The following is a 10,601-nucleotide window of genomic DNA, read 5'->3' as shown; positions in this document are numbered from 1 at the left end:
AGTAAGCAGGCCAAATGTGATACACAAAATACCATGCAACAACAGCGAGAAGCAATACATAGGACAGACAGGCAGGGAACCTGTCACCAGTATACATGAACACTAACTAGCAGCAAAACGGCATGAACAACTCTCCCTCGTTTTAATATCCTTCTATGCCAGAGTGTATCAGTTTAACTGGGACAAAGTTACAGTACTAGGACAAGCAAAACAAAGAATTCGTGGAGGCCTGGTTTTCAACTACTGATGCAATAAACAAACATGTTGAAATAGACCTCATCTACATACCGGTACTGTACAAAACTGGAAACAAGACTCCCACAATGACAGACCGGACCACATAAATTCACAGCAGGACAGAACAGCGCTTCAATGGAGACTACACAGTACTGAAGATGTCACCTAGAATGGAAATGAAATGTTTGCATGAAAACCAGTCAGCTCGGCAAACCAACCAACAACTCTAACCGCAACCCGAGCTACAGTTCTTTGCTAAAACTTTCCTCACTATATCTCATCGTCATTGGTTAACAGTCACTCTGGCCAATTCAGCTCCTTCACACAGCAGCAGGCTCAGTAAGCCCTCCAAGTTAGCACCTCAATATAATCAGCAAGCGCTGATTTCTAACAGCCCTGAGGAACACAGAGTGCCCGCATCACTATTCGTGAACAGCACCTCCTTCTTAGATGAACACACAAACCCGTTTGTCAAAGGTTTAGTGCTACAGTCAGTGCAGGGATTTGGGGATCTGTTGCAAACACATCAACACAGACACCTCAGCTACTCAAAGTGCAGCAAATTTACGATGCTTGCCTCACAAAGGGCTTTAACACTCAGCAACTGCTCAGAGTCTCTCACCAGCACAGAGACTTGCACAACGATAAAGAGAAAGCAATTACCCGATCCAGCTCATCTCCCACATGAGGACTGAAGGTCACCGGCTCCACAAACAACGAGGATGTCGGCGCATCGGTGGTCGAAGCAGATCGGGGTCTACTGGAGTGCGACAGGAGACAGCTCATACCATCCGAGGCCGGCTTGTGGGACGTTTGCGGGCTGCCTCGGGGAGGGTCCAACTTGCTTCTTCGGCTGTGCAGGCTCGAACCACGCTTCATTATGGGCGCCACCCGGATCTGCTGCAGGACCCTGTTGAGCGTAGTAGCCTGGCTGGGGGGCTGGTGGGACGGAGCAGGTAAGCCCAGCTCAGTGGCTGGGCTGGAAGTCTCTGGACTCGGGGACTCCTGGTCAGCCTGAGCATGGAGGCCATCCTGGGGGGAGACAGAAGATCGCCGCCGCTGGGGGTGAAAGAGATGCTTTAATCCCTGGCCCAGGGAGCCAAAATTCTCCAGAGCATTCTGTGTTATCTTGGACAATGAGTGTTCCGATTCACTGGGCTTCCTGCACTCAGGGTCTGTGGGCCTGGTACCATTGTCTAGGTTATTAAGTGAAGGCTCATTGTTAGTTTGCTCCATGAAGCGCTGGTTTGATTTCTAATTTTTTTTTTTAAGTGATATGTATTTACTGACAGATATATGGCCCAGGCCTCTGCAAATAAATGGTTTCTTGGTGATCTAGCTTCTACATATCTGTGCAGTCAGGTTCAGGTTTCAGCATGCACACACCTGCCAGTGTCACATCATGCTCGTCTGACAGAAAAGAAAAAAAAATGCAAACATTACACGTCATGCATATTTCAACTGAAAATTACAAACTGGTGCTAGGTTCAAAATTTCTGATCTCTGTGCACTGCTGTCACTCAAAGCACAGTACTGTGATAACACCCCTGCAGCTTGACAATCCTTGTAGCTGCAGGCTTTTACTAAGAACTCATTTATTCATCAGATTGACCCTTACAGAATCTCTCTCAAATCATGCTGGATGCTTATTACGATATCTATCATCTGGGCTTTGCCCAACATTTACACCTTCTGCTTACTCAGCATGGTTTGCCTGTAGATTATTGGCAGGAAGACAATCAGGGTCTTTAAATCTCAGGTGAGAAATATTTATCGATTTACCTTGTAGCAACATACAGAAAGCACTTGCACTCAGATTATAGTTATCTGCACTCAAAGTGAAATGAGACTCAGGCATTGACTGATCAAACGCATGGAGCCAATGCTGAAAGATCAGAAATCTTTTACCTTGCCACTGAGCACCCAAACTTAAGATCTGAAGCAGTAACTAAAAACAGTATGAGCAGTGGCAGCAGAGCAGCAATGAAACATGCAGTCACGCATGTATAATAAATCTTGCAGCCATTCTAATTGATGTCTACAAGCGAGAAAACAAATGTCAAAATCAGCTGCATTTCTAATAGCAAGTTACATTAACACTAAAATAAAACAAAGAACTGCAGATGCTGGAGATCTGAAACAAACAGCACTAGAGCCAGTAAAAGCAGCAACAACTTCTGCAGCATACTTCACACAACAGCAAGGGTGATCAGTACTGTCACCTGGAATTTTAGTTAAGAATAGCTCCCTTTCAGTTAAACTGCAATGTAACCAGGAAATCCACAGGAAAGAGAATGTTTTGTGCTGTATAATAGCAGGATGATGTATTGCTGGGCAGAGACAGTGGTGGGGGCAAGATGATCACTACATGCTGCTTCTCATTTATGGTGTCAATTACCCTGTTCGGTGAGGCACAGGCTGGTAGTAGACACTGTCCTTGATTCCCCAACCACCCAGAGGGTTCCTCAGCTGGAGCACTAGCAAGACCAACCCTCCTTCAACAAATTTCCCACCTAAACCTGATCTCACCTACTTGCCTCACAGCGCAGTGGACACCCAAGTAATAGGAGTAGGCCATTCAGTCCCTCAAGTCTGCTCCATCATTCAATACCATCATGATTAACCTTGGGCTTCAACCTCACTTTCCTCCCACTTCCCATATCCCGAGATAAATTATTCCCTGGGATACCGTCTACCTCAGCCTCAAACAATCTTCCAGGGCACAAAATTCCAAAGATTCAGAGCCTTTTGGACGAATACTTTCTCCTCACCCCAGCCCTAAATGGTCAGCCCCATGCTTCCGAGACTGCGCACCGTCCCTGCTGCCGGGGCAACAACTTTCCAACATCTACCCTGTCAAATGTCTTTTCATTTCTCGTTCTTCTAAACTCCATAGAATACTGGTCCTATTTGAGGGATGGGCGAAAGTAAGACTGCGCACACTATTCCAGATGCGATCTCATCAAAACTCTGTAAAACAAAGCGAGGCTTCTTTATTCCAATCTCCTTGCAAAAAAGTTCAACATGCTATTTGCCTTCCAAATTGCTTGAAAGAGCTGAATGTTAAATGTTGCATTCCTTGTAAGTTCCGCTGAATATTAACTTCTCTCAACTTTTAAAAAACGTTGAGAATAAAAAGAAGTCTTGCACTTACATGCAAACACAATTTCAATTTCCAGATCCAGTTCAATATCAATACCATCAATTTCCATCTGAGGTCATCTAGCCTACAAACTCTAGTCTACAGTGGTCTCACTAGTTCTGCTTCACATGAGGAATGGAGTCTTCAGTGATCTGATCCCCTAACTCTGCTCCAATAATCCCTTCAAACCCATCTGCTCTTCCAACACCTCCCTTTCCAGCTTCCAGGCTACGCATCAGCTGACTCGATCACCCCAGATCTGAAGCATTCAGGAATATTCTGCTGCTGGTGCAAGATGCTGTTAAGCAGAGGTCTAATACGAGTTCTTACTGCGGCCATGGCAGACTGACAGCAGCTGAAAGTGTTGCATCTGAGTGACATTGATAACGTGAGTGGAAGCATTAAGGTGAAGCCGAAACTCAGGCTGGCCTGACACTCACAAGGTCACTGCATTAGCTTTGAGAGGTCAAAGGCTAGTGTTGACTGGTCAAGGGTGGAGTGGGGATCAGCAGTGACTGATCGAGGAGGGGATTAAGTCATCCAGTCAAGGATGATGGGGGTCATTGCTGAGGGAGTTCTCAATTGGGGGTCAAAGGTCATTAGTTAAAGTAGGGTGGAGGAATAACAGTAAACAGTCAAGAAGGGAATCAGCAGTGACCGGCTAAGGATTAGAGGAAGAGGTCAGTGGCCAGGTGAGGTCATTGTCAGTAGTCAAGTGTGTGGGGATGGGAGCAGCTGAAGGGTCGTCAGTCACTGGAAGGTCAGAGGTCACAAGTCAAGGCAGTGCCAGAGGTCACCAATCAAGAGGAGTCATCGGTCACTGGGTAAAGGGGGTCAGAAGTTATCAGTCACTGCCAAGGGAAAAGTCAGGGGTCCTTAGTCAAGGGGAGGTCAGAGGTCACTGGTCAAGCAGGCCATCAGTCAGTATTCAAGGTGAGGTCAAAGGTCACTAGTCAAGGGAAGGTCAGAGGTCACTGGTCAAGAGGTGATCAGAGCCCAGGGTCACGGTCGGAAGCTAGGCCCCTGTGTAAGGGACCAGTCAAACCCCGGGGGGGGTGTGTGCTGCTGAGGGTAAAGCTGAGCCGCTACCTACCGCAGCCCGGGCAGGTTGGCACCGGGAGAGAGCACGGGGACTAGGTAGCACGACAGGCCGGGACTGCAGGCCGCACGCAGTGGGTGAAGCTGAGGCAGGGTTCCCGGAGGTAATCGCTCAGGCCCCGGGCCCGGCACTGGGGATGGACAGCATCAACACGGCCACATGGCGTCAGCACGCAACACCGCCAGCCTATCACCGCCCGCGTCATCCAGCGTCTCGCGTCATCACCGGGGGCGGGGCGGGGCTAGTCACCATGGAGACCGGGGGAGGGGGCCGCGTTATGAAGGTAACAGCAATTGGTGGGAGAGGGTGAGGAGAAGTTGGGGGAGAGAAGGTGGGGGTGGGGGAGGGAGGAGAGAGGGGTGGGGGGAGGAAGGAGTGGGGAGGAGAGGGTTAGGAGGGTTGGCGGGAGAGGGTGGGGGAAGAGGTGGAGGGGTAGAGGGTGGGGAGAAGGTGGGAGAGGGGGTGGGGAGAAGGTGGGAGAGGGGGTGGGGAGAAGGTGGGAGAAAGGGCAGGGGAAAGAGTGAATGGGGTAAAACAAGGTGGGAGGTCAGCTGGAGTAGAGTGGGTTGGGGCAGAAGTGAGATCGACATAGACACATTGGAGCCAATAGTGACTGTTCAGCCGATTGAAGCCACTTTCTGTTCGATATGATCGTGATTGATGATCCAATTCAATACCCCTGCTTGTGTTTTCTACCCATGCTCTCTGATCCCATTGGCCCTGAGAGCTTCTCTATGTCTTTCTTCAATGTTTTGGCATAAAATAGAATTCCACAGGCTCACCACTCTGGACGGAGAGATTTCTTCTCATCTCAGTCTGAAATACACTACCTGTACCTGAACATCATCACAACCATCCTTCCTGTGTTTACCCAGTCTACTGTTTGAATTTCATAGATATCTGAGATTTCCACTTCACTTTTCTAAACTCCAGAGGATGTAACCCAAAGTGATCCAGTCTCTATTCATATGTAAGTCCCAGGAGTCAGTCTGGTAAATCTTCATTGAACTCCTTCCATCACCAGAACATCCTTCCTCAGATAAGGAGACCAAAACCGCACACTGCACTCCCGTTGTGGTCTCACCAAAACCTTGTGCGCTTGCAGCAAGACGTCATCTTCCTGTATTCGAATGCTGAGAGAGGGGAGGGTTATGAAAGTGTTAGAGGGATGCTGGTTGGTGGGAGTCAGAGGGAAGGTTTGGAGATTTGGGGGTTGGGTGCAAGGGGGATGGGGGTTTAGAGAGGTCGGGTTGTGTCAGCTATGAGGGTGGAGAGAATGTGTTGGGACATGTGGAGGAGTGGAAACACAATTTGGTGTATGTGTTCAGGCAATGGTTGCAAACATGTTTGGCCTCCCACTTACAGAGTACAGAATGCAGAACATAACCCCGGAATGCATTGGAATAGACAAACCTACACAGGAATATGACGGGTTCGGCAACTCCATTGAGATACTGGATCAGAGACAGGCCAGGTCACAGAGACAGAAACATATAGCCATGAAGTCATATAGCACAGAATCAGGCCCTTTGGCCCAACTTGTCCATGCCGACCAGACTTCCCAAACTAAACTAGTCCTATTTGCCTGCATTTGTTCCACATTCTTCTAAACCTTTCCTATTCATGTGCCTATCTGAATGTTTTTTAAATGTGGTTGTACCCACCTCTGGCGATTCGTTCCAAATATGTACCATCCTTTGTGTGAAAAGTTGCCCCTCAGGTGCCTTTTAAATCTTTCCCCTCTTACCTTAAACCCATGCCTTCTAGTTTTGGACACTCCTACCCTAGGAAAAAGACTTTTGCTATTCACCTTATCTATGCCCCTCAAGGTTTTAAAAACCTCTGTAGGTAACCCTTCAGCCTCTAACGCTCCAGTGAAAAATGTCCTAGCATGTCCAGCCTCTCCTTATAACTCAAACTCTCCAGTCCCAGCATATCCTTGTAAATCTTTTCTGCACTCTTTCCAGTGTAACAACGTCCTTCCTACAGCAGGGTGACTAGAACTGTACACAGTTCTTCAAAAGTGGTCTCACCAATGTCCTGTACAAGCTCAACATAACGTCCCAACTCCTATAGAGTGCTCTGAACAATGAAGGCAAATGTGCCAAATTCTTTCTTCACCACTCAGTTCCTTGAGAGTGATGTCGCAAATAGGCAATGTACCTGCACCCCTAGGGTCTTTCATTGGAACAGATGATACAGAGAGAACCGGGACAGTGGAATGCAGTCTCCCTAAGAGGCAGGGGCTGAGCAAGTGAGTTGTGGTAACTGAGGGAGACTGTGTAGTTACAGTGAATGTTAGTATCCTCAGAAATCCAGGAAGGGAAATGTAAGCAATGGACCATGTGAAGGTGAGGGAAGGGTGGAGATTAGAAACAAAACTGTTTATATTCTTCTCATTCTGGGTGAGTGCACTGGAAAAAGTGAGGGTGCTGAGATATTCTTCCCCGTTCAGTGTTTCCCTGTTTGACCTCATTATTGATTGTCAGGGAGAGCTTATTTGCTTTGGATGCCCTGTCAAATTTTCCGATTGATTTTATTGTCACGTGTACTGAAATATAGTGAAAAGCTTTGTTTACCAGCAGTACAGGCAGATCACAGCAAGCAAAGATCAAACAGACTGAGAGGCGTACAGGTTACATTGCAGGTTAATTATTTGAGGCTAGAATCCATTCATCAGTCTGATAATGGCTGGAAAGAAGCTGTTCCTGAACCTGCTGGTGCGAGTGTTCAGGCTTCTGTATCTTCTGCCTGACGGAAAAGGTTGTAGGAGGTCATTACCGGGGTTCGATGGGTCTTTGATGATGTTGGCCGCCTTTTTGCAGCAGCGAGCCATGTAAATAAAGTCCATTGGTTGAAGGTTGGCTTCTATGATGGTCTGGGCTGTGCACACCACCTTCTGTAGTTTCTTACAGTCCTGGGCAGTGCAGTTGCCATACCAGGCCGTTATGCACCCGGACAGTTTGCTTTCAATGGTGCATCTGTAGAAGTTGATGAGGGACCTTATGGACATGCCAAATTTCCTGAGCCACCTGAGGAAGAAGAGGTGTTGTTGTGCCTTTTTGTCTGTTGCATTTATGTGGGAAGTCCAGGACAGGCCGTTATTAGGAGAAGGCTGATTTTAATAAGATCAGATATGATTTGGTCAGAGTGGACTGGGTGCATATACATTCAGGTAAATCTGTATGACAGCAGTGGGTTGCATTCAAGAAGGAAATATGGAGAGTGCAGGGCCAAAATGTTCCAGGAAAGAAAAGGGGTGGCTGTCAAATCCTGTGAACGCTGGATATTGAGGAATTTACAGGATTAGATTAAGAGAACTCTAAGGACCTTGTAACTCCAAGGACCTGGGCCATGCAGAACAAAACACTGAATTCTTGGGAATATCCTTGCAATGTTTTGCTTGTGGCTTTTTTAATTGGAACATTGTGCATTGATAAGTATGCTGTACTCTGTTACAAGGTTCTTACCACTTGTTGCCTTCTGTACTCAAACAGAATAGTAAAAGTAGGTAGATCTCAGGTTGTACTGAGAACTATGGAAATAGGCCAAGCAATTGGAATATCTAAAATACTTTCAAAAATATCATACCTAAAAACTCGTCTGTAGAATAATGCAAAATAAGTGTTAGAGAGTTGTATACAGAGAGCTGTGATGACAGGAACAGCAAGTTAAGGCTCCAGCATAGATCCTTGTGGGACACCAACATTTCCTTCCTTTCAGTTTGAATATATATATATTAATATCTCTGTTCTACCACATTAGCAAATACCAGCTCAATAATATGCCTTCAATTCTGTCAATTTGAATTTCAGTAAAAGTCACTGATTTGAAATTTGAAATGAGCGCTCCACATACTAATTATTACTGTGGTCCTTAATGGCTTTACTCTTTCCCTTGTTATCCTTTTATCCTTAATGTACCTGTAAAACAATTTAGGATTTTCCCTTATCTTACCTACCAATTTCCTTTCATAACCCCTTTTAGCTCTTCTAATCTTTTTAATTTCCCCTCCATGATCCTCGAGGGCTTCTGTTACTTTGAGCCCATGGGATCTGCAATAAGCCTCCCTTTTCCTCTTAATCAAATCCTGTAAATTCCTCAATATCCAGCGTTCACAGGATTTGATGGTCCCACCCTTTTTCTTTCTTGGAACATGTTGGCCCTGTACTCTCCATATTCCCTTCTTGAATGCATTGCCACTGCTGTCATACAGATTTACCCGAACGTATCTGCACCCAGTCCACTCTGACCAAACATATCTGATCTTATTAAAATCAGCCTTCTCCCAGTTGATAACTTTGATTTCAGGTCTATCCTTATCCTTTGCCGTTACAATCTTGTACCTAACAGAGTGATCATTGCTGTCTGCAAAATGCTCTCCCACTGATACTTCAATGACTTGCCTAACTTCATCACCTGAGTAAAGCCCAAGACTCCCTGCTGTCTTTGTAGGACCTGTACACGCTGGCTTAAAAAGCTGGCCTGGATGTATTTTAAGAAGCTGCTCCCTCCAAACCTTTCACACAATGACTACCCTAGTTAATGTGGGGGAAGTTGAAATCCCCCACTATCACTGCCCTTTTATGCTTCCCTGAAATTTGCCTACATACCTGCTCTTCTATTTCTCTCAGACTGTTAAGGGGCCTATAAATATACTCCCAGCAAAGTGGTTGCTTTTTTTTTGTTTTTAAGTTCTACCCATAAAGCTTCATTTGAGGTGCCTTCGAAGCTGTCATCCCTCTTTTCCTGTCTCACCCTGTAACCTGGAATATTGAGCTGTCAAACCTGCCCCTCTCTTAACCATGTCTCAGTGACAGCAATAACATCATGTTTTCATTTGTGCCCTCAACCTATCAACAACTTTCATCAGACTCCTAGTGTTAAAATAAATACTATGCACCCTTAACAAACTCTCTTTTGCCTTAACTGGCCTATAATGCCTATGCCTTCCTGGCTCGCTTGTTGTTGATTCTAATTTTGGCCATTCATCCTCCCCTGCTGAACATTCTCTCATGAACCCCACCACCAAGTTAGTTTAAACCCTTACCAACAGCAATCACAAACCTGTGAGGGGGATTGACAGGCTGGATGCTGAGAAGTTGCTTCCCTTAAATAGGAGCCTGGAGTTGGGGGACACAATTTCAAAATAAGGCCCCCACCCCTCATTTAAGATGGAGGTGAGGAGACTGACCTTCGTGATGTTTGTGAGCCATTGAAATTCTTTTCCCCAGAGAGCTGGGTGTGGAAGTAGGTCATTTGGCCCATCGAGTCCACACCAACCTCCCAAAGACCATCCCACCCAGACCTCTGCATTTCCCACCCTAGACACTATGGGCAATTTAGCACGGCCAATCCACCCAACCTGCACATCGTTGGACCATGGGAGGAAACCCACGCAGACACGGGGAGAATGTGCAAACTACACGCAGACAGTCGCCCGAGGCTGGAATTGAACCCAGGTCCCTGGCGCTGTGAGGCAGCAGTGCGAACCACTGAGCCACCGTGCCTCCAAATTGGTTGGAGTCTTGATTAACAGGGGAATCAGAGGTTACAATGGGTAAAATAGTAAACTGGAGTGACATGACCATCAGATCAGACATAATAATACTGAATGGCAGAGCAGGTTCAAGGGACTGAATGGCTTGTTCCTGGTCCCCCATAGATACGTTTGTATGTGTGTAATACATGGGCTATCCTGTGGTTGGTTGGCTCGCTGAGCTGGTTCGTTAGTTCGCAGACATTTCATTACCCTGCAGGGTAACATCAATAGTGCAGCCTCCAATGAAGCGTTGTTGTGTTTTCCCGCCTGGTATTTAAACTCTGAGTTTGGAATTGGTTACCTCATTTCCGGTTTTTCTTTGCAGTGGTGTGTGTATAGGGTCTATATCTACGTGTTTATTGATGGCCTTCTTGGTGGAGAACCAGGCCTCTAGAAATTCCCGTGCTTGTCTCTGTTTGGCCTGTCCTAGGATCCTGATGTCGTCCCAATCGAACTGGTGGTTCTCCTTATCCGTGTGAATGGAGACGAGTGAGTATTGGTCGTGTCTTTTTGTTGCTAGTTGGTGTTCATGTCCTCTTGTGGCCAAGTTTCTTCATGTCCGTCCAATGTGCTATCCTTTA

The 10,601-nt window shown here is 46.5% G+C and overlaps 2 protein-coding genes across 3 annotated transcripts in view; one reads left to right on the top strand and one right to left on the bottom strand.

Annotated features, from left to right (window-relative positions):
* Window positions 1-288: 288 nt before the first annotated feature.
* Window positions 289-4,655, bottom strand: LOC109925603 (transmembrane and coiled-coil domains protein 1-like). Its single transcript, XM_048606478.1, has 3 exons — window positions 4,473-4,655; window positions 901-1,647; window positions 289-402 (listed from the first exon to the last, which is right to left on the bottom strand). The coding sequence occupies exons 2-3, from the start codon at window positions 1,471-1,473 to the stop codon at window positions 370-372; spliced, it is 606 nt and encodes a 201-aa protein (XP_048462435.1). The 5' UTR covers window positions 1,474-1,647; window positions 4,473-4,655; the 3' UTR covers window positions 289-369.
* Window positions 4,656-4,729: 74 nt separating this feature from the next.
* The window catches only part of abhd14a (abhydrolase domain containing 14A), a 19,785-nt gene continuing 13,913 nt past the window's right edge, over window positions 4,730-10,601 (top strand). The window contains exon 1 of one of the 2 annotated variants that reach the window (XM_048606477.1): window positions 4,730-4,761. Coding sequence is in view for 1 of the 2 variants with exons in the window: in XM_048606476.1 (XP_048462433.1) it covers window positions 10,500-10,509 (10 nt within the window). In the remaining variant the exon portion in view is untranslated. Of the gene's footprint in view, window positions 4,762-10,343; window positions 10,510-10,601 lie in introns of those variants that run through there. The other variant, XM_048606476.1, reaches the window with a different exon arrangement.

This window comes from Rhincodon typus, chromosome 16 (genome assembly GCF_021869965.1).
Source record: "Rhincodon typus isolate 14 chromosome 16, sRhiTyp1.1, whole genome shotgun sequence".
Classification (NCBI taxonomy): domain Eukaryota; kingdom Metazoa; phylum Chordata; class Chondrichthyes; order Orectolobiformes; family Rhincodontidae; genus Rhincodon; species Rhincodon typus.
Note: the sequence above shows the minus strand (reverse complement) of the source record. Positions and strands in the feature narration are given on the sequence as shown.

Coding starts and splice junctions, on each gene's coding strand:
- LOC109925603 (XM_048606478.1), bottom strand. CDS start 1,473: ATGGAGCAAACTAACAATGAGCCTTCACTTAATAACCTAGACAATGGT. Junction 403..900: donor TGGGAGATGAGCTGGATCGG/GTAATTGCTTTC, acceptor TTTCCATTCTAG/GTGACATCTTCAGTACTGTG.